The 23,668-nt window shown below is 38.8% G+C and overlaps 1 protein-coding gene across 2 annotated transcripts in view; it reads left to right on the top strand.

Annotated features, from left to right (window-relative positions):
- The window catches only part of BMP2K (BMP2 inducible kinase), a 66,868-nt gene that overhangs the window by 21,374 nt on the left and 21,826 nt on the right, over positions 1-23,668 (top strand). For both annotated transcript variants that reach the window (XM_076337495.1, XM_076337496.1), the window contains exons 2-14: positions 2,866-2,984; positions 4,890-4,995; positions 6,673-6,815; positions 7,113-7,234; positions 8,247-8,328; positions 9,040-9,172; positions 11,750-11,853; positions 14,333-14,412; positions 16,078-16,238; positions 17,568-17,746; positions 18,741-18,836; positions 19,594-19,781; positions 21,844-22,001. In XM_076337495.1, coding sequence (XP_076193610.1) covers positions 2,866-2,984; positions 4,890-4,995; positions 6,673-6,815; positions 7,113-7,234; positions 8,247-8,328; positions 9,040-9,172; positions 11,750-11,853; positions 14,333-14,412; positions 16,078-16,238; positions 17,568-17,746; positions 18,741-18,836; positions 19,594-19,781; positions 21,844-22,001 — 1,671 coding nt within the window. The remainder of the gene's footprint in view (positions 1-2,865; positions 2,985-4,889; positions 4,996-6,672; positions 6,816-7,112; positions 7,235-8,246; positions 8,329-9,039; positions 9,173-11,749; positions 11,854-14,332; positions 14,413-16,077; positions 16,239-17,567; positions 17,747-18,740; positions 18,837-19,593; positions 19,782-21,843; positions 22,002-23,668) is intronic.

Here is a 23,668-nt window from a genome sequence, read left to right on the forward strand (position 1 = left end):
TCTCATAAATAAGAGCACCCAAAGTTATGTTGCGTTTTGATGGAAAGGCCTCAAAGTTAGCAAAGCTATTGCTAGTTGCCCAGTAGGTGAAGAATATGTGCTAGTCAATTAGTGCCTGCATACTTGTCTTGGGCCCAACTGCGGCATGTTGTGGCACTTCTTGACCATGGGAAGATGGGGAGGTACTTATGGGATGCTGTAGGGGAGTTGTGATTTGACTATATTAGGAATTTAAGAGGGGAACCAGAATTGTCACGATGGGTGCTAAAGAACGGAAGCGTGTAGAGAAGATAGTGGCTTAGCATCTGGAACTTCCTTGTTATCTTTTTATGTGCCATAGCTTATGACGGTTTTGTTTTAAGCTTTCTTGGATGCGTTGTGTTATGGAAAACTGAGTGTATTTTCTGTCTTCACTGATACGAGATAATAGAAAATTTTTTTCAGTTTCTGAAAATGTAGGTGAAATGCCAGCTCCTATGCTGATGAACATTGGAAGTGTAGTTCTGCTGAGTCTACAATCTTGAGTCTCTGGGCAAAGGAACTATTCGTTATTTCTGGTTGTGTTTCTGTATAGGACAAGGCCATGTATGTACCCACCTCCTTCCCCGCCGGATAGCAATGTTTAATAGGAGTTTTCACGAATGTTTAAAGCGCTGATTATTGCTTGCTTTGGTGCATTCAGTGAGAAGTTTAACATCAGAAATGACTTAAAAGGTTTAAAGTTTAATGGTTCAAGGTTTTGCTGGGTAAAGATTCCCAGAACATTGGTGGCTATTAATTTTCCTGTAAATATTAATATACATATTGAAGTTTTTTTCAGAGTTATGCCACTTGGCCCTTTGATGAAAGGACTTTTATAGTGGTGATATATACTAATGGAAGACCATTCAAGGTCACATATTTACTCCTTGGCAAAATGGGGAATAGGTCTGCTTTTACGGCTCTTTCAGGGTTCAAGTATTAGTTAATAATGCCACCTAATGGCAATAACAGCAGTTGTCTGAGTATTTAGGGTTTTTCAGTGCTTTCTACTGATTGTTTTTACCCAGTCATGACTGCTCTGGTTACATAAAAGCAATTGTCAGGGAAACTTGAAATCTGGCATTTTGTTCTTGTCTTCCTGCTAGTCATAGATAATTTTAAGGCTATAAAACTGGATAAAAAGATAAGAAGTGGTTTTTGTCTTGTAATTGTTTGACTTTAAAGCAATACTCAGGTAAAGCACAATAGTTTTGGTCAAGTATTGGTGCTGAAAAAAGAAGCCTCTTTTTATTGAGAGGATAGTACAAAAAAATCTTCCAGTAACAAAGGCCTGCACATCGCTTTTAACATAATTCCCCAGGCTGGTATTAGGGGAGGCCTATAGGATCATTTTAGCCCCAGATGGAGTTTGGTATTACAACTTGAGTAACTTCAGAGAAGGTGTCCTGTTAATGTTTTGGGAAGGCCCTATGTAAACTTGGTTAAGTATAATAATTTTGCAGAACTTAAGCAGTTGTATTAACATTGGCAGTAATTCTCTTTCGACAGCATAGCATCTCATTTGGCTAAATGAGCAGTTAAGTTAAAAAATAATAGATATTTAATCCTCGAGAGAATTTCCTAATAAAACTTAACTTCAATTTTAAGTTATGTGCACGTTTGCTTAAGCCCATGAGACTTGTATCAAATGAGGTGCATTATACTTAATAAACGCTGCTTGCAGATTATATCAGGAAACATTAAACGTGCGCGTTTCAATTGGCTGCCTGATTATCAGAGTAGTTAATCATTTTAATTTATGTATTTCTGTCCTGATTGTGTACCATAGTTTTTGCACTAATTGAAAGTTCCCACGGTAATAGTCAGCTTACCATCAGACAGCATTCAATAAAGGAGAGCGTGGATTGACATGAGCTCTTCTATGAGGCAGATTTCCTAAAAATGTGGGAAAGCTGTGCATGTGAACCTTGAGGTGATGTTAATGTGATCTGCTTGAGGCCTTGAGCAGTAGTTAAACCTGACAGAAGACAGATAAAACAGGCGAGCATTGTTTTTCCCGTTGGTTTGCCTGAGCGTTTGGAAGTAGTTTCTGTGTAGGCTGTCTTACTTTGCTTCTGAGTATAATTCCTGTCTGCATGATTCTTCTCTACCAGTGAAGAGGAAAAAGAAAAACCTCATACTGGGAAGCTGGGAGGTGAGCTTGAGTATATGGCTTGCAGTTCATGCTGCTGTTGGACTAAGAATGCTCCTGATTGGACTAGTTGTGGGAAAACGTTTAATTCTTAACTGCCTATTTAGTATGGTTTTAAATAAAACCACTACTTTAGAGTTGATTGCTTGCACTGTCTGTGATTGCAGGGAGGTTCTACCTGTCTTTAGGCTATGCTGGAAAGTTGCATAACTTATTCAGCATCTCTCAAGACCTTTTCTTTTCTTAGTATTTCAATTTTTATGTTTTAAAATCTAGTTTTAGGGAAGTAACATTAACCTTTACCAAGTATTGGGGATTTAGAAATTGTGAAGATCTGGAGAATACCTTCAGATCGTTCAGGTTTCTGGATGACTCTGATAGTACTTCAAGGTTGATACCTGAATACATAGAGTTCGCACTAGGCTTTATAAGTTTCTTGAATGTGAAAATGCTTTTCAAATATTTTTGTTAAATGTTGTAACAAAATAGTAAGATCCTTATGTTTTTGTCAAGAATACTTCACCTGTGTGAAATGGATTGAGGTAGCAGATCTTAAACTTCTTAAGTGTTTGTTACTCCGCACTCAATGACTGATACAGACTATTTCATTCATTTCTTAGCGTATAATAATGTTGGCTAGAGGAGTACCAAAACCTCAAGTAGCTTCATTTGCTTGTAATTGTTTTTTCCAGGTGGCTTCTCAACTGTGTTTCTGGTACGTACCCATGGTGGGATACGTTGTGCACTGAAACGAATGTATGTTAATAATGTGCTGGATCTCAACATATGCAAGAGAGAAATTACAATTATGGTAAGAAGCCCATTATTTGTAAGTGGATAATGTGTTAATTTGTAACATATGTACACCAAATGCTTCTTCAATGACAATCGCTTCTAGACACCTTTTCTTTTGACCTTGCGGTCCTGATGTTGCACCATTAGTTTCAGAAACTAACGCTGAGTTTAGGGTTGGTGCGTGATTAACTTCTAAAGCAATTATAAAAAAATGTATTTGATACTGAAGTCAATTTGGTCAGTACCAATTGGAAGTAAATTCTTCCAGTTCTGCAATGGTAACTTAAATTCTGAAGGCCTTTGTGTGCCATAGCTGTGTTAGCTGTGAATGATGCTGCTGGTGGCTTCCCCGAGTATTGTCATCTTGAGTAGGCGTAAGCATGTTCTCGAAGTTGCAGTCCAGTCCAGTGATATGAGTGTAGCTGAACTCCCCTGTCATCAGTTTCTATTGTTTTTCAGCAGATGACTAGCAAATAAGAAGAAACTAGGAGGTTTAGTCAGGCACACTTGGGTTTATGATTATTTGACAGGAAAAAAAAAATTAAGGAAAAATTAGTTGCTGACTGGGCAAGAGAAAATCTGTTATATTGCCTTCTAGCAGATAGTATGAATACTATTTATCTCTATCTCCATACACTTCTAGCTTACACGTGTTCTAATCGTAGCAGCACCTGTTTAATTATCTGATACGAGGTACTTGTATGTTAACCTTAAGTTACCTTATAGGCAGCAACTCTGTAGTACAGATGACAACACTATATAGTCAGATGTGAAATAAGCATTGCTTAATTCCACATGCAAAATGGCTCTTTGAAGTTGTTTGTTTTTTTCTCCTTGGGGACACCTTCAGTTGCTTGTGTGTAGTAACTTTGTAATAGTTCAGACTACAAGAGTTGTGTTTTTTTTCCAGCTACCTTTTTTAATAACTTTGAGAGACTGTTTTTGAATTTAGCTTATGTCATGGTTTAACCCCAGGTGGCAACTAAGCCCCACACAGCTGCTCGCTCGCTCCCCCCCTGCCCTGGTGGGATGGGGGAGAGAATCGGAAGAGTAAAGTGAGAAAACTCGTGGGTTGAGGTACAGACAGTTTAACAGGCAAAGCAAAAGCCACGCACGCAAGCGAAGCAAAACAAGGAATTCATTCACTCCTTCCCATGGGCAGGCAGGTGTTCAGCCATCTCCAGGAAAGCGGGGCTCCGTCATGCGTAACGGTTACTGGGGAAGACAAACGCCGTCACTCCGAACGTGCCCCCCTTCCTCCTTCTTCCCCCGCCTTTATGTGCTGAGCGTGGCGTCATATGGTGCGGGATATCCCTTGGGTCAGCTGGGGTCAGCTGTCCCGGCCGTGTCCCCTCCCAGCTTCTTGCGCCCCCCCAGCCCGCTCGCTGGTGGGGTGGTGGGAGAGGCAGAAAAGGCCTTGAGGCTGTGTGAGCGCTGCTCAGCAGTGACGAAAACATCCCTGTGTTATCAACGCTGTTTCCAGCACCAATCCAAAACACAGCCCCATACTAGCTGCTAGGAAGAAATTCAGCTCTCTCCCAGCCAAAACCAGCACAGCTTAGGATGGGCAGGACTAGCTTGATTCTTCCATATCTCCTACATATCAAGGCTCTAGCTATTACTACTTCACAACGCTGTTTTAGAATGCTACAGTTTGGATGTGTCCGCACTGTCCAGCGAGTAGCATGTGAATGTACTTTTCCGAGTAGTAATTGCATTCTGTTTGATATGTAGCAGTCACTCTGACACAGCTGGCAGCGATGAGCTTATGTTCTGTTTTTGTTGTACTTTCTCAAGGGGGTCCCTGTGGGACAGGGGCTACCTTAACTTGAAGTCATAAAAGATTTTCTGAAAATTTGTACTATCTTTTATTTGTTTAAATTTTTCTGTGCTGAAGTGTTATGTACACTTTCTTTTCCAGAAAGAGTTATCTGGGCACAAGAACATTGTGAGCTATTTGGATTGCGCTGTTAACTCTGTAAGTGATAATGTTTGGGAGGTACTCATTCTCATGGAGTACTGTCGAGGTAAGAGACAACTCTTAGGTTTTCAGAGCAAATGCAGGGAAAATGTTTGTATTGATCACCTGGGATTTTTACTTAGCATTGTTCCCTTAATATAAAAGGTTGACAGATATATCTCACAGCTGGAATCCAATTAGTTCTTTTTGCTTTTCCATTTGTGTTGTTGCTGTTGAGGCACTGAGAAAATGTAGAAGTCAGTTTCACATGGCTTTGTAATTAAGTATGATTAGAAACAGGGAAATTATTTGTATATGTAGGAAGTGAAATTGTTTTCTTCTGCTGTTTGTGCTAATCAGCATTTAGCTAGAACATGGTTAGATAGGAGAGATTGGCAAGCTTTTCACTGCTGTTCTCCCTCTGTTATTTTGGTTTTAGATGAAAACCTTAAAGATGCTTTACTCTTACCTGACAGGTGACTTGTTTTAAATGAGCATAGCAGAGTTAGTGTTGATAATGCTAGCCAAAAAGAATAATAGTCCCACTTCATAATGTAATTTTGTTTCAAACAATATGTAAAAACAGGTAGTTCCTAGATTATTTTTTCCCCACCTCACATATGCATTGGAATAAACTTGCCATTGAGTTTAACTTCTGAAGTTGATCTAAAATTTAGGGTAACTAGGCACTGACCTCATAATACGAGATGGTGCCTAACCCAAATAGCTGATGATATTAGAACAAGTGCTACAAGTACGAAGTAAATATTTCTAGATTAGAAAGAAAACCCACCCCATTGTCCGTAATGCTCGAAGAACACTTTAAGTTGAGATTTACATCGGTGTTATTTGCAGTAGAAGCAGCAAACATGACAGCTTGTGCAGTCTGTACCATAAGAAGCCAAAGACAGTCTTGATGTACATTTTGGGTAAAGGAATAAGGAGATAACTTCAAAACTAATGGCTGCTTTTTCGGCCCTCTACCCTGCTTGTATGGGTGAATTTCTGTACCCTTGTGGGAGCTCACTTCTGACTCCCTATTGGTAGCACTCCTTCCTTAATTATAATGATAAATAGCCATGTGGATGTCAACTGTCAGATGACTTGACAGTGTTAGGCTCTTGTTTTTCAAAGCATCCTTGTTTTGATGGAACGCTCCCCAAGGCCTTGCAGATACCGAGTCTTGCTTCATCTGTTGGTGTTAAGTGAGCCTTGCGGTAGGAAGAGCCTAGTATTATCTGGTAAAATTACTTCAAGAAACAGGGAAATACTGATTCCCGATCTTAGGAAACCTATGAAGAAGTTAAGTGACATCTTTCTAGAAGAATGGGTTCAGGGCGCTTTTTTTTTATTTGTCTCCCAGAAAGACAAAGAGAGAGGGTATCTAGAATATGAATTAAATTGAACTCAGTTGGCTGACAGGGTTTTGGCTGTGGATCTAAATGCAAGAGACACTTTTGAGGTAACATCTTTGTGTGATGGATGCTTTTTTGTGTTTGCGACAATTCATCCCAAACGGGTTTCAGTCATAGGGACTCTTTTTTTTTATTGGAGACAGAAATTTTTCTGTCTAGGACAATACAAGTGCGCATTTGGAAAACCAGGTTTGTTTTACTTGAATACAGTGACTGTGGAAACCTTTCTTGCTTTTTTTTTTGTGGACTTTTTGCATATCAATAAGTCTTTACTTCTGTACATGATAGTAATTACTAAAAACCAAAACCAAACCTTGTCGTTTCTTTAGCTGGGCAAGTTGTGAATCAGATGAATCAGCGTCTGCAGACAGGCTTTACTGAGTCAGAAGTAATGAGAATATTTTGTGATACCTGTGAAGCTGTTGCCCGGTTGCATCAGTGCAAAACACCTATAGTTCACCGGGATCTAAAGGTACGAACTTAATAAAAAGGAACATCTAGGTTAAAATCAATGATCTACCTGAAAACGATTGAGAATATAGGAGGTATTTCACTGAGGCTGACTTACAGTTACAGAAGCACTTGATGTTGGTGGAGCTGTAAACAGAGGGACTAAACCATAAGATATCATTTATTGCTAATGCCAAGTCTATCAGTTGATTTCTCTGAAAACTTTCCTCTTTGTGTGTTAGAACGCGTAGTAACAGTTAACTTTGAAATTAATGCTGTTATTTTCATCTAATGTTTCTGTGTGTTATTTCCTTTCAAGGTGGAGAATATATTGTTAAACGATAGAGGGAACTACGTTCTCTGTGATTTCGGCAGTGCCACTAACAAATATCTTAATCCTCAAAAAGATGGTGTTAATGTGGTTGAAGAAGAAATTAAAAAGTAAGTACACTTTTAAGTGGCCTATCATAAGCGATGGCTGTGGTGCTAGGTAACTCCATGTATTATTGTGCAGTGTGCACCTATCTTAATATGAATTGAAATTAATTGTTGAATTTGAACTAATGCTGACATATAGTCAAACAGTGGAACTATTTGGTAACACATTTCTGCCATTTATTCAGTTTGTTTCTGCAAAACTGAGACTCTTAAGAATAAAACTTGGAGAAAAGCATGCTGTTTTGAAATTAAATTGTTCAAAAATACATGTCTGGCTACTGCCCATTTTAGGAGTTTGGTATTTTAAATTTGTGCTTTTATAATACAGCTAACGGTATGAGAGAAAAAAGAACTGATGTAAATAAGCATTGGAATGGATTTAGGTAGGGTCTTATTTATAGAGTAAGGTCCATGTTCATTCTCCTGAGAGTGATCAGAAAAATATTGTAACTTTTACTACAGGCGCGCTCTTGAAAACATGTATTAGTTTGGTTTTGCCCCTTCAGGCTAACTACTGCAGAGGAATAAATACAGGCTACTTGTTCTCAAGTTATAAAGGGATACAGTTTTTTTTCCAGCTCTGAAAAATACTTTGACTACCAGTTTAGTAATTATTTTGAGATGTTAGTTTCTTGAAGTCTGCATTCCGTATGTTTCAATCTGTGATAGGGAATACTCTCGTAGGACTCTTACATTACACATTTCAAATGACTGGTTATTGCAGTATTTAAGCAAAGAGACTCTTGCAAAAGTACATGTGGTGGGGAAATAGCATCAAAATAAAATTTTGGCTGACGTAATATCTACTCTTGTATATGATAATTTTATGTTGTCACTCCAAATATTATCTGTGATGCTGCAAATGCAATAAATGTCTTGCATTGCATAGGACAATTCCAGGCACATATTTGAAACTTGGGTGTGAACGGTGTGTGCCTGGCAGATTGAGGAAAACACGCTTTTAGTTCTGAGGCACACTTTTCATCTACGTCCTCTTTAAATTATATACTGCTAGGTATACAACACTATCATACAGAGCTCCCGAAATGATCAATCTTTATGGAGGAAAACCAATTACTACAAAGGCAGATATCTGGGTAAGTGAAAAATCGGGTACTACGAAATATGGAACTAATTAATAGGTGTGGGAGGGAAGTTAAAAGCAGCACTGACTAACTGAACAAGTAATTCTTTGAAAGTGAAATATATCATGCAGCTGTATAATGCAGAGTATAGTAAGAGGTATCTTTGGTATTTATGTCTTCTGTAAAGAAAATGAATGCCATGTGTGATCATTTTGAGTTAAGGGGGACATGATTTAGAATTTTTTTCGTTTTTCTTGGCTCAGGTTGCTGCTTGATAGTCAGCAGTGATTCCTCGCGGAAACCTGTTGGCAGCATGATAAGGAGAGGTGGCTTTATTAGGTGATGCGCTAAATTCAGCGGAAACGCTAGTAGTATCTCTGGGTGATATGGCAATGTGAACGAGCTCTTGGGGTATGCTCTAATTTTGGTAGTTCGTTGTCTAACATAGGAGTCAGTGTGATATGGCAATGTGAACGAGCTCTTGGGGTATGCTCTAATTTTGGTAGTTCGTTGTCTAACATAGGAGTCAGTGGGAAAGAGCCTTTTTAGAGCTGCTTTATGTATCACCTTGTCACATCAACAGTGTGTTTCATAATGCAGCTTTTACATAACAGTGTAAGCATCAGCTGTAGCTAGGATGCAATTTGTTTCTTGTTGGTGCTGCTTTATGGTGTAAAAGGCTTACTCTCATCCCTTTACGGTGCCTGTATTTGTTTTTTACAGGCACTTGGCTGCTTGCTGTATAAACTTTGTTTCTTTACGCTTCCCTTCGGAGAAAGTCAAGTTGCTATTTGCGATGGAAGCTTTACCATTCCGGACAATTCCCGATACTCTCATAATATACACTGTTTGATAAGTAAGTATCTGGATTCTTTTGCCTCGTAAATCAATTAAAACAGAGAAGATGCTGCTAATGTAGGTGAGAGACTTCGATGGGTGGTGCAGACCAGCTGGGTTCTTGAGTGAACAGTGGCAGTTGCTCCTGGCTAGTATGTGTCTTGCAACTCCTGCACTTGCCCTTGAAAGGAGGCTTACTTATCCATTTGCTCAGTGGAGGACTGTGCCACAGGATACAGAACCGAGATGCTGGCCTAGAGAGGAATTCCAGAAACCTAGAGGAAACTTCTTTGAAATGGTGCTAAAAGTGAGCCAGGTGAATGAAGTACCAACAACTCGTTCTCCTGGACAGCTGACATATTAAAATCACCTACTGTATTCTGGGCACGTAACGGATGAGTCGGTAACTTCAGAATGGAAACAGAATAAAACAGTGCAAAGACCTGCCAGATGAAAGTGTACCTCTCAACTCAGAAGAGCTTTGTTGAACTTACAAGAACTTTCTGGTTTATTTGGGAGGCATGGATAATTTTTTTTATTTCCTTAGGTGGCCATAAGCCACAAAGGGATAAGGGGAATGAAAAGAGTAGCTCTTAATTTATTCATAGTTCCTTTTTGCTCTTAAGTGTGTATTCTCTGTGGAATGTCAGACCACTAATAGTATTTTCTATCCAAGTTGGACAGTTGAGCTTAGAAGAACTTGAAGTGAAGGTTTAGTGTAGAAATATAAATGTACTGCGATGAATTGCACTGGCAAGAATTTTATAGTCGTTTCATGGTTTATAACAGAAAAAAATCTGATAAAGTTTGTGTAACCCAAAGTGTCAGACACCAACTCTGGCAGAAGTTTGAAAGCACAAAGGGTATGAAGGAAAACTTTGGATAACAGCAAGCTCTGAGGCTAGTGATTAATCTGTTATCCAGGTACAGAGATACAGGATCTAATATTTACAGTAATAATGAGTGTTTCCAGTTGTCTCTGTTTTCAACTTGGAGCAGGTTACCTTGAAAGAGTGTGACTGACAGAATATGAAAAATTCAGGAAGTTTGAACAGGAGCTCTTATAATTTATTTCTAAGTTATGAATGTGTTGACCACATAGTTATTCCTTTTATATAGTAGGAAATACCAAATCCAAACCACTTTTTTGAGCACACATTTGTAATTGAGAAATAGCAGTTACCATGGTTAGCATTTGCCTTCTGCAAATATTTAATAACTGACAAAATGAGATTAATTTTAGAGTTATTAAATACTTTTCTCTTTGTCAAAGTGCTACTTTTAGAAGAGTACAGGTTTTAATCCTGTCTCTTTGTAAGTATGAATGCTGATTTATTAAGATTCAGTGAACTGCTGTGCCAAGATGAGCATTACTGGCATGGAATATATGTGGGTGGGGAAGAATCTCATAATGTAAACTTCCCTTCTTTACATTTGAATGGAAGCCAAAAAAAGCTGCAGTTGGTCATAAAAGGTATTTCAGGGACTTCTGGCTTCATCTCAGCTCTTGTACAAGGCGGGGGGTGCGAAGCACCGAGCTGAACATTCTCCACCTCATAAATCTAATATGTCAGAATCAAGTGGCAGGAGTCACTTTATGATAAGTGTTCTGTTTGCACTTAATGGTGCTGTCACTGCAAGGTTAAATATGCTTTATTTTGTAAAACCCAGTAAAAATAGAAGTTGCGGTGAACTATATTGGCTGTGAAATAATGGCTTTGAGTAAAATTGTAAGGTCTGTCTAAAATTATATTAATTAAAAAACCCCCCTACTTCAAGACTTCTTACAAAATCTTATCTAAGGTTGGCTGTACGACTGAACACTTCTGGAAATGTAGCTCAATTTTCTCATCAAAACTGAGAACTTAAATTTTCTTAGGTGGTTCATTTCTTTGTAGCTGAAAATACTTTTAGAGGCTTAGCTTGTTTAGAAAAGATCTTTCAGTGTTTGTTTGGGTTCTGTGGTCATTTAGGCAAGGTTTTGTGACTATGTACTCTGTATCATATTGTAAACAATATCAAGTAACTCTTATTTGCTTGCTAAACACCAAACCTTCTGATTTGGGAAACTCATGTTTGAGAGGGACATCAGAAATTCTGTCTTGTCAGGAAACAGTCCTTTTATCCATGGAACTATATACATTTTTTTAATATACAAAAGCGTGCATAGCCAACTAAACCTGCAAGACTAAAGTAGAACCTTAGCCTGATGCAGTTAAATATATCTGTGAATCTTCTGTTAGCTATGTTGACTTTTGTATTAACCCTAGAAAATTCTAGTACAATGAGTTGGTTTTATGTGGCTTCCCTGTGAAGTTATCAATTACTACTTCAGTTTAGCTACCCTTTACACAACCGAGTGTCAACATATCAAACAGCATACATCTTCTCCAATTGTATTTGACCCTAGAAAATACTTGGCTTGACAAAAAGTATTTAAAAAAAAACCCCAAAATCCAACATAACAATAAAAACTACTCTTTCTGGGATAAGTTCATTGGGCGGAGCTTCTGAATTTCTTCTTGCTGGTAGCGTGCTGTGTCAACAGGCTTTTTGATATCCAACAGCGATAATTTGGTCTTATCAATTTTTGCAGGATATATGCTTGAACCAGATCAAGAACAGAGACCTGATATCTTTCAAGTATCTTACTTTGCCTTTAAACTTGCCAAAAAGGATTGTCCAGTGTCTAATATGAATGTAAGTAGTATTTAATTTTTTCCGTATTTTTAGTGTGTTTTGTAGGCCGCATTGACAAAAGTCTGTCAAATCAGCTGAGAAAGATTATTTGAATTTCTTCATAAACCTTCTTCCTAAATTTCAAACGTACGGCGGAGTACACTTCAAGCTGCTATTGCGTACATGCAATATTAGCTCTCTAAACTAATTATTTTTTCATTTTGAGGGCATAGCTTCATCAATTATATTGATATCGGACCAATACCTGACTTCCAGAATCACAGAATAGTTTGGGTTGGAAGGGACCTCTAAAGGTCATCTAGTCCAACCCCCCTGCTGCGGGCAGGGACATCTTCCACTAGATCAGGTTGCTCAGAGCCCCGTCCAACCTGACCTTGAACGCTTCCAGGGATGAGGCATCCACCACCTCTCTGGGCAACCTGTGCCAGTGTTTCACCACCCTCGGCGTAAAAAATGTCTTCCTTATATCTAGTCTAAATCTACACCCCTTTAGTTTAAAGCCATTCCCCCTTGTCCTGTCGCAACAGGCCCTGCTAAAAAGTTTGCCTCCATCTTTTCTATGTTTTTAACCATTACTAATCTCTTGTGTCTAATACAATTAATAGGAAATATACTATAGAATTTAATCTTGTTGACAATAGAAGGTTTAATGTTGTAACTGTAGTGTCAAGAATGCTTATGTTTGTTCTGGATAAACCCTTTTTCATAATCATCCTTAGCAATTATGTTAATCCATTGGAAGGACTACAGTGAATTGGAAGGCAAACAGAATAGTGCCTTGGTTAGCTTGCATTCCTACCCTTATTTTTCATGAGGTTGAACTTTGAAAGTCTGAACTTTCTCTCAAAGGTCATATCATTCACAGATTTAATTACTGTGCAATGGAATTTGAGGGCACATCAATAATATTCACTGTTGTAAAGCGATTGTCAAGGTAGGCATCAGGAAAAATCCATCTCAAAATTCATTTTGGAACAAATGTCAGTTATAGTAAACTGTGCCTTCAGAGGCGGACGAGCGAACTTACTGAGATCCCTTTGAATTTTTTTATCGTTGATCCTTGTAGAAGAAGGTGCTCAGTAAATGTGAGTGTTGCTTTTTGGAAACTCAGGTTAAAAAAAAAATCAGAAAACCTTGAAGTACTTAGCGTTTATAGGTACAGGCTAATTTTCAAGTGGTTTGAATGGATTTGCATTGTGCTGTTGCAGCGTGTGAATAGGAGGTGCAATAACCGTACTTTCCCTCGAATACTTTATCCTGAAATATGAGCATATCTTGACATAACATAATTTGGGAATTTACTATGTTACTCATTGGAGAAGTAGTATCCCCTCACACAGGTGACTTGAGAATATGTCTGTTTCTTGGATTTTTTTTTTTCCCCTGCTGATAGGAATTGCCTGCTTACTTGGCCCTTTGCCTTGTGACAGACATAGAAAAGTAAAAGTGCCTGGAGTATTCTTACAAAGTGAAGCTGTTTCGTGTGTGTGTTTTTTCCACTGGAGTGCTAAAACAGCAGTAAGAGCAGCAGTCTATGCCCTGGTTTCTGTTGCCATTGATTTCCTCTGGTAGTGCTTGCCCCTCTAGCACCCACGGCTGCCTTAAAAGAGAAGCGGCACAAAAATGTGCACATGGATACCCCTGACCCTCCCGCTCAAAGTTTTGTGAGAATATAACAATGACCATTATAGGTTAGAAGAGAGGCTGGCTGAGTGCAGCATACTGCCTTCGACAGCAGCTTATTTTTTCAAGGGAAAGTTGGAAGTTGGCCTGTCTGTGTCTTTCCTAGACTCTCGACTAATGCCAGTACTGATGGTAGTCTTCAGAAGTGGTATTTGATAATTAACTGTCTCTACTATTTGTGACCAGATTTAGCTTTGTGTTATTTATGTAAGGAGGTAGTGCATGCATAATTAGAGATTATCTTCCTCCTCCCTCCCCCCAAAATTGCCATTTTCTTTGGTTAAATGTGGTTTAGGTGAAATGTAATTCATTCAGGAATTAGATTGAGATGGGGATAAGTTAAAGCACCATGGAAGCTTAGATGCTGCATGGTTTTCTGGAATTTGTGTTGCAGTGGAAGAGCTGAGTGGGCTAAAAAATGACTGTTTCATCCGAAGGTTAGGTTTTGTTTTAGTTCTTAAACTTGAGGCTAAAATAAGTCTCTGTTCTGTGCAGTTACAAGAAAACATTTGGAGAAAATATTTTACTTTGTTGATAGTTAGTAGTGTGTAAATGAAGTGTAGTAGCTGACAAAACAGTCAGACCAGTAATGTTTTTGTTTTACTTTTGCAACAGGTAAGAGAAAGTAGAGATGCTGTTAAACTAAAACACTTCTCATCTACAGCTGTGTGAGTGAGTTCTGCATGAAGCCTTGTAACATGAAAAACTTGAACCCAAGTATTCCTCTTCAATATGTAATGATTTTTTTCTTTCAGGATTTTGTTTTCTTAATTTATTCAAATTTATTTTTCCCAAGAATTCTCCTGTCCCTTCAACTCTTCCTGAACCCATGACAGCTAGTGAGGCTGCTGCTAGAAAAAGCCAAATAAAAGCAAGGTGAGCAGTGGATGTGGCTTTACTTTTTTTTTGCTAATATTGTTAAGCTACATATTTGTCGGAAACCTGTTTTCATATGCTTGTTAATAAATGAAAAATTATCTTAGTAGCAGGGGTCATTAGAATAGATAAACTGCAATTCTAAGAGCTTCAAGTCTCTCTATGGATTCCACTCCCTTGCTTTTTTCATTGTATTGAGTATCCATGGAGAGAAACTGAGAGGCCATTACGTGGTGGAATAAGTAGGTGCTAGCAGTCTTTCTGATGTGCTTTATTTTGTCCTAGTGCCATGAGTGAATTTCGAAATAAAAGATTTTAGTGGCAGGTGAGGATAATATGGTACAGGCTAACTGTTTTTAGGAGTTTTATTTAAATGTGCAAATCAAATCTGACTGAAGGTAAGTGGATTTTGTTATTTCAAAAATTCCTGTTTTGATACCAAAACATTCCTTTTTTTTTGTACTTGTTAAGAAAAACAAAACGTCAGGAATTCCTATTCATGCTTTATACTTCTGCCAGGGTATATGGTGTATGCTTAATGCTAAAGCTGGAAGTATCATTCACACTTTTATTCCTTGTTAATGCAAGTTGTTTGTGTATGGAATCTACCAACGTGTGTGACTTAGGTACTTTTATATTCAGCTATAATTATCGGCTGTATTTCAACTCTGACTTCATTAGGCTATTGTGAATGAGAAGCAAATGAATGGGCTGATGTAAGCCCTGTTTGAGCTGTGGAGATGTGTCTGTGCCATTTTAAGGTAATACGGTCTGACTGTGGTTGGTTTTGCTGGCTCTGCTGCCAGTTGGTAACGTGCAGCAGAGGGCAGGCATAGAGTATCTATGGAATAATGTTTTCAACTCCAACTAAATCTGCTAGACAACAATACAAACATTCATAGTTCTTCCTAAAGAATGTTTTCCTGACGGCTCTAAGTTACAGCAGGTTATCGCAGATGGTGTCTTGATATAATACGGTAGGAGCTAATGTGAGCTGTTAAGTACTGGAGCTCAGATGGTGACTTAGTGTTTTTAAGCAGTTGGACAGTTTGAAAAAAAACGCATATACTATAACGCAGTAATGGGATTAAGGCTCAAAAGTACTTCGGTTTTGAACATCTTTATTAGCCTGGCAGACTATTATACAGCTCTGAAGTACTTCAGGGAACACGCAAATATTTTGAGCAGTTTATGGGTGTTATAACTGCTAGAGGCTAAACCTCTAACAGAAAGTAGAAATGAGTTGACTTAACAGTTAAGATTTTTCTTAATCTTATTTCCTGTATGTATGAACAGTAATCATATCTCTAGTCATAGGGTTGCTGACTCAGGTGCTGTAGTCAGTAATAACTTTCACTTATTACTGTGTACTGAGGACAACTTACACAGAGAAATTTCATCTAGTGTCACGGTCTCTTTGGGAATAAGGCTGTTGCGTAGCTCCTTCTTAACGGTGTTCTGCAGCAGTCATATATCCTATGGCTCCGATGGATGGCGAGTGGAATTTTAGGAAGCAAATTTCAAGGTATTAAAATCCAATTCAGAAGTAGAGCAGCACATGGTTAAGACATAATTGAGCTATTAAGAGATATACTGTGTCTAATTTGAAGAAGAAACAGTCTTTTTTTTATCAAGTCTCTTCTATGGGAAAACTTGCCATTTCAGAATAACAGATACTGTTGGACCAACAGAAACATCAATTGCACCGCGACAAAGACCAAAGGCCAATTCAAGCACTGCTACTTCTAGTGTGCTGACGATCCAGAGCTCAGCAACTCCAGTTAAAGTGCAAGTTCCTGGTGCATTTGGTAATCGTGGGCAAAAAGGTAACTTAACAAAGTCTAAGGATGGACCAAAATAAATGAAGAATGAATTTTATATTTCTTTTCATTCTTGCTCTAGTAGGGATAACATTTAAAACTCAAATTTATCTGCTTTTTTATATGCCAAAACCCAAACTTTCATCTTTTCTGAAAGACTCTAAATGTGCAAGTAATAAGTTTGACCAGGTGCCACAAAAACCAAATGCAAGTTGTTGAGAAGTGAAGGTATTTTTTTTCTTTGTGCTTAGTACTGATTTTGAACTAACTTCCCCACTGCAGACTGTGAGAGAAGTTAATGCTCGGTTTTGACTTTCAAATAATTCACGAAAAGTACTGAGCTCTTCTGTAACAAGCTGCTTTCATTGTAGTAGCAAAAATATTTTCCCTGTGCCTCGGTAAGTCATGAGATAGCAACAATACGTTGGTATTATTTGTAGGCTGGAATCATGTAAAAACTTCCCTTTGCCAATGATTGACCAATGGGGGGCAACAGAGGAGTAATCGAGGGAGGCTCAATCGTGTGAAATGGGTTTTAAATAAATCCTTTGTGAGTTTTTCTTTATCTCATTCAAAGAGAGTTATGGGTCTGATAAGTATTCATTTAAATAGTTTTCGTTTATATCTTGACTACTTTCCTAGTTGCACTTTGTGATGTTATGTGTCTTACAGTACAGGAAGAGTAGCTTCAGGGGTCATATTGGGAAAGCCTCCAATCAAAAGGCCACTGAGAACGTTTGTGTCCCAGGTGTAAACAACATTCACTAGACAGGATCCAAATAACATCCAACTTGGAAAGCTTTTCCTGTTACGACAATGAAACAGATCATGTCTGGGCCCTTCAGAAATAAATAGTGTGCAAGAGAGATTGGTTTATGTTAGTAACTGTTTACTTAAAAGGCTGTAAAAACAATTGAAAGGCAAAATTAATCAGGTGTTCTGTTTAAGGGAATTTGACAAGTGAGCCAATAGTTCCCTTAAAAATTCTATGTGTTGTATGCATACAAAACTGTATGCTTTGAGGGGTAGGGTTTGAGCTACTAGAAGTTACAACTTTTATGTTAGTAGAGCAGAAGTCTTGAACCCAGCTTCCTCTGTTGTAAGACCAAACGAAGCTTCCTGCATCTTGTAAGTAGAAATCCTGCATTGACAGGCCTAGAAGTATTTTCGGAGAACTGAACTTACTATCTACCAGCTGTACTAGTTGTCAAACTGGGAAGGGAAGTTTATAAATTGTTTCACCCTGAAGTGTTAAATAAAGAGGTTAATTGCCAGGGAGCTTTCTAGCTAAACTTTAGAGATGGGTATGTCAACAGTGTTGTCTGAATATCACAGGAACCACGCGACCAGGGAATGGACAAGAAATCTTACAGTCCCAAGGGACCAACCAGCACCCCCCGCAACAGAACAGAGTTCTCCAGCAGCTGCAGCAGGGGGACTGGAGACTACAGCAGCTACACCGTTTACATCACCAGCAGCAGCAACCTACGATTCAGGATGCTTACATTCAGCAGGTACGAGTCAAATGTGTTAGACAAATTTCTAAAAGACACGTTATGCTTGTTAATAACACTTTGAATCATGTGCTAGTTAAACATTTCTGCTGTTGTGGCCTGGCTTTTTCCTGCTAGGAGAGAGAAAGGGATCATGGCTCCTGCCCCTTCTTTTTAATTTTGATTTGTCTCTTCATAGGCTCTGTAATGCTTATCCTAGCGAGTTGCTTGTCTTGTTTTTGCAGTTTGACCCTGAATCCCAGCTTGCTTTGAATCATCGCCGTGTGGCCCCAATAAAGGTTTTGTGTATATGTAAACATGCTTGAGATAAATGTTAGGAGTTATCTAGGTGACGATGCTATGCTTGCAGTAGATGGATGTATATATACCATCTGAGTAGGATTTTTGCAGTTTTTGCTTTCTGAAGTTTTTCTTGGTCAGTGGAGAGCTTCCTTTTTGTAGTCGTGTCCACCCAGATTTTTCATGGATACTATGTATTCTAACACTGTCCAGCTTCCATAGTGTCAAGTATAATTGCTTAAGTTGCGTAGCATAAATAACTGTAAACATAACAGAAGAGTGGCTAGGTCAGACAAGAACTTTCAGATCCTGTTGGAGACACCTACTGTTATTCCTCTATTTTTCCCACGTTGAGACATGTTATTCTTTAAAGCACAGCTGAATTATATTCCAAAGGGGCTCAGCACTGGAGAAAATTGCAGAAGTTGGGGTGTTGATTGGTGTGCCTTAGGAAAGGCAGTGCTGAAGATACAGTCTAATTTTCTGTTAAACAGGCTGGTACTAATTGGGGGGGGGGAAGGAAAAGCTGCCAAACACAGTCATTAAAATGCACTGACTGAATTGCAAGCTGATTCTTGGTTATGTGATGTCTTAACTGAAAAATGCTGTTCAGTCACAAAAGTGATATTTTAATTGATGCTTCTTCAAAATACGTGGATATTCCTAAAGGGGGGATTGTGACTTCCTAAAGCTATTTTCTCCTTTTCAACTACAGTATCAACAAGCAATGCACCAGCAGATGGTCCAACAGCAGCTGTTGATGCAGTCTGTGTACCAGCAGCAACCTTCTCAATCTCAGTATCCTGCTATGGTATGTCAAGAATGGAATGTAGATAGTACAATCTTAAAATACGTGCTGTGTTTCTAAGTCTGTTGTGAAGATGCAGTAAGAGAAGTTTGTGAGCAGTTGTAACGAGCTGTGGATGTGGTAAATAGTGTGAAGTTCAGGATCTAAAATGATATTCAGTTGGGGGGGAAAAAAATTTAACCCAAACTTGGTTGCAAAAGCTTATCTGGAGTTGCACTGCTGTATTAATCGGATGGGATATATCGTAAACTACATTAAGTAGGTATGTACTAATTTCAAACATAATTGGTGCTTAAGGTTTCCAGTAATGACCACAGCAACAAATGTATGCTATGCTACAAAGTGATAGAAGACATGGTGGCATCAAATTCCTACTTTAAAAACAAGAAAGCTAACTGACGTTATCTGTTTTTCAAAAGTCAGGAGAAATTCTCTTTCGATTATTAATATTTAAGAATAGGGTATGATGAAAAGTAACTTCTTAGTGCTGCAGTAGCATATACTTAGGCTGCAATAATTACAAAAAGCTAAGTGGTAATATGTTGGAAGAGAAATACGGTATCGCTGACCTGTTAGGACAGTTTCTTCTCGCCTGCGTAATGGACAGGTCTGCCTTCTTGCTTCTGCTGAAGCTACCAAGTCTTTTCTGGAGCGTGGTGGTGGTTAGTGCATTTGGCTGCAAGGCCGGTGTTGTTACTTAATGGAAGAGATTCAGGCTGACCTATGTGAACTTTAGTGACGTGATCATTGTCTTACTTAGGTGCAGCAATATCAGCAGGCTCTCCTACAGCAGCAGATGCTTGCTCAGCAGCAACAGCAGTCGCAACAGGCGCAGTCTCCTGAATGTATCATTTCTCCACAAGACTTCTCACCAGCCCTAATTTCCTACTCTGGGTCACTTCCAGTGCATGCTGGAACAGTGGCAGATTCTCTCTACCCTGCAAGCAGGCAAGTATTCTGACACAGATATACCTAAGGGTTACTTATTGCTTACATTCCTAATTGCGATGAGCGCTGCTGAACCCTTTCCTCAGACATTACTTGCTTCAATAGTAAGGTATTACTTAAAGCAGTTGGATGGTTGCTGTTTAGTGGTCAAGGATATTTTGGGAGGAGGGTGGGACACTTGTTAACAGATGAGCCTGGTACAAGTTCTTAAAGAACCTGTCTTCCACTTCTTGTTCATGGACTTATTCCAGAAACTGACTGCTAACCACTTTGCTTAGGATGGTCAGTAGCCTATGCTGAATGAGGTTAAAGGTGTATGAAAGTCACCTCAAATGCTCTTTTAAGAGAGGCTTTATAGTTGGCATTTATTTGCTAGGGCTTCTAACAGTTGTGTCTATTGATCAGTCGTCTGACTTAAGTATGTTACATGATGGAGTACAGCTCATCACAGATATGGTCCCTTTGCAGGGGCCTGTGGACTTACCTTGCTTAGTAAAGTATAATAAATAATGACTTTCCCATGAATTCTTCGGAAAAACAGCGTGTGGAATAAAAAACCCTTGATTTTCTGATTTAAAAATAAAAAAAGCACAGATTTGTCCACTTTCACTAATGTTATGAACTAGGTTGTATATTTATATAGGTTCCTACTATACTATATTCAAAAAGAAGTCCTTTGCACTTGGGGGAATGCTGCAGTCTTCGGTGCAGGCAGTCTTGACACAGCCTTTCAGTTAAGTGTGACTTAAATGTTTCAGGTGCTGCTGTCATTCTTAGTCACTTCAAGGTTACAGTGTGTTGAAAGAGTAAAAGGCAAAACAATTTCCTGCTGTAGGCTGGATTGATAGAATATCATCTATCACTGTGACCAGTTTGGCTTCATCTTGCCAATTAGGTAGTCTAATCCCTAGCAGAGAGTGTTGTCCTGCACTTCTGTGCCCATATCTGAGACTTACTAGCTGTACTTCAGTCAGGTCTATTGCCAGAGTACTCCTGTCACAAACAATTTCTGAAAGGAATCATTCCAGTCTGGAAGTAAATATGTGTATTTCCAGTTTCTCCTCTGTGTGTTTGGCTGAAGATTTTGGATCCTGCTGTTGAGCTTAAAGTCAATGACTGCAGGTTAGCAGTGGTTTGCGATGCATAAGGTTGATCTTGTAAACAAAAAATATGACTTATTGTATTAAAGGAAGGGGTGATGAGTTTCTTTTTCCTTGACATAGTAAGTGCATTGCATCGTATGGCATGTTGTCCTTCTCTCAGTAGAAAGAGCCGGTAGTCTTGTGGGATGGCGGCACCCGAGCTGACAGGAAGGAGCCCCCTTCCCCTTTCTCTTGTCCTGAAGAGATGGTTCCATGTGGAGCTGGGCTGCAGGAGTGGCCTGCAGAGCCTGGCTAGGCATAGAGAGAGAACCTGTTAGCATGCAGTAACGTGCTGATAGCTGCTTTTTCTAGTCCGCTTCAGACAGAGAAGTGGTAGGCGTAATATGCCATAAGGTGCATGAAAGGAAAAACGCATTTGGTCAAAGCTTTCCTTATCTGCGTAGATAACACTAATACAAGCAGAAGCTGTGATGTCAACTAGTTAAGTTAAGTTAATTGTATCAGTTGGATGGATGTAGGATTCAAAGACACTTAATGTGTCTGCCAAGAAAAAATAATTTGTAAATAAGGAGAACCTATGAAAACTTCAAACATATTTAGCAGGCTTTTTTTTTTTTGGAGAAAAACAAGGCAGTCTCCTATGGCAATATAGAAATGACCACAGGTGAAATAAAGCTTTTTGCCCTTGCGTGTCACCTTGATGAAGGATTCTGTGCTTTGGCTACAATTAACAAATTGAAAAAGAAAAGTACAAGGATTGCATACGGAAATGATGCGAACAAACCACGTATTTCAAGTGATCCCTTAAATTAGCTTTCAGATGCGTTTGGGATAAGCTGTTAATGCATGTGTGTTGCTTGTATGTAGTATTTCGGCATAATGAAGCATGTCAGATATTCATTGTGCTAAACAGCCTGGTAATGTTTCTTTTGATTTGTTTCCATGAACTGACTTTACAGGTCAGGTATTCCTGATGCTGAAGCAATTGCCAGTTACCCAAAGCAGAGCATCAATAACCCACCTGATATGTCAGGCTGGAACCCATTTGGAGAGGACAATTTTTCCAAGTTGACAGAGGAGGAGTTGCTGGACAGAGAATTTGACCTGCTAAGATCAAGTAAGGGACGCTTGAAGGCTTATTTTGCTTCACAGTAAATAAGGGCTCTGTACTTGCTCAGCAGTTCCACCACCTGTCTTGTGGAAGGGCCATGCGGTCTGTGTACAGAAAATTCTTTCTGAGCGTTTGAGGGCAGAGTTGGGCCTGTCTTCTTTCTTTCCTTTCCCTTTCTGAAAATGTGTGCAATAGGAACTCACTGTCTACGATTGGTAGTTACTGGCTCAAATACTACAGAAATGGTAATAACTTAGCTCTTAAATACTGCTTGCGTCACCTTGATTGTCAAGAAGCTCTGAACAGCAGAGGTACGTTGTCAGATAGGAAGAAAAGTTTGGCTGCTTGCTTTCTTCCCTTCCAGCTTTTTTCTTGCACACCAGAGCAGAAGATTCTGTGGGTCTGATATGTCCTTTGAAAATGCCTGAAAGAAAATTGATCTATTACATTATGTTAATGTTTTGTAATGTCCTTTTTGATGAGTGGCTACATGTAAGGGCTGCTTTATTGTTCTGATATGGCAATAGTTGAATAAACCTTTTCTCTTGAAGTCAGTTATCTTGATGGTTTTTACTTGGAATTACTTCCTTTTCTTAATTGCTTAACACATGCTTATTAGATGCTCTTCTTAAAACTGGTTTTGTCAAGATCAGATTTATTAGTGAGACTTGTAAGGTGTGAGAATGTCAAAAACCAGAATGTATGTACTTGGATGACTATTAGCAAGTTCCTTGCTATTAAAAATGCAGTAAAGTTGAATTTCAAGTAATTGGAAAAAAAACCCCTGTGCCTTCAGCTGAGTCTTTTTATTCTTGGGTTTCTGTGTCCTTAAATGTAGCTGAACAAGATGCACGCGTTACCTGTTAATCCTTAAGGAAAGTGACTGGTTTTTGGGTTTTTTTTTTTGTGAAACTTTAGTTGATTGTTTTCACTTGTATCCTGTGTTGATCAAATAAGACTTCTATTTTTGAGATGTGGATGTAGCCTGCACACACTTTACAGTAAAATGACTTATTGCTGATAATGTACTAGCTGAAAAAAAAGTATCCTTTCTGAATCCAAGTTTAGAATTGGAAATTAATTAGTAGTAGAATTGAATATTTTTAGGCATGCTGCTTCCAAATGAAGCCTTAGAAGTCTTTTGAAATATACACTCTTGAATCGGGGGAAGGTTAGCTTGAACCAAAAGGTCAGCATAACATTACCCATTTCTAGAACCTTTAACTGGCTGTTGGACTGCTGACTGTACTTATGGTAAGTTTTATGAGAGTGATTTGGTTAAGCCACATGTTTTGAACAAATGTAAGTACAGAAGAAGATAATAACCAAGGACGTATTTCAAGTGGCTTTACATAAAAGCTGGAAAATACCATACGAGAAATACGCTTGCCTGGTGTAGCTCAGTAGGCTGGTTATAGTAAGCTGGGGAAATAGAAAATCATAGCATCGTTTAGCTTGGAAAAGACCCTTAAGATCATGGAGTCCAATGGTTAACCTGTTACTGCCAAGTCCATCACTAAACTGTGTCCCTAAGTGCCATGTCTACAAGTCTTTCAAATACCTCTAGGGATGGTGACTCCACCGTTTCCCTGGGCAGCCTGTTCCAGTGCTTGACAACACTTGCGGTGAAAATGCTGAGTTGCATGCAAACAGTTAGACTTCGTAAAGGCTAG

Source organism: Aptenodytes patagonicus, chromosome 4 (assembly GCF_965638725.1).
Source record: "Aptenodytes patagonicus chromosome 4, bAptPat1.pri.cur, whole genome shotgun sequence".
NCBI lineage: Eukaryota > Metazoa > Chordata > Aves > Sphenisciformes > Spheniscidae > Aptenodytes > Aptenodytes patagonicus.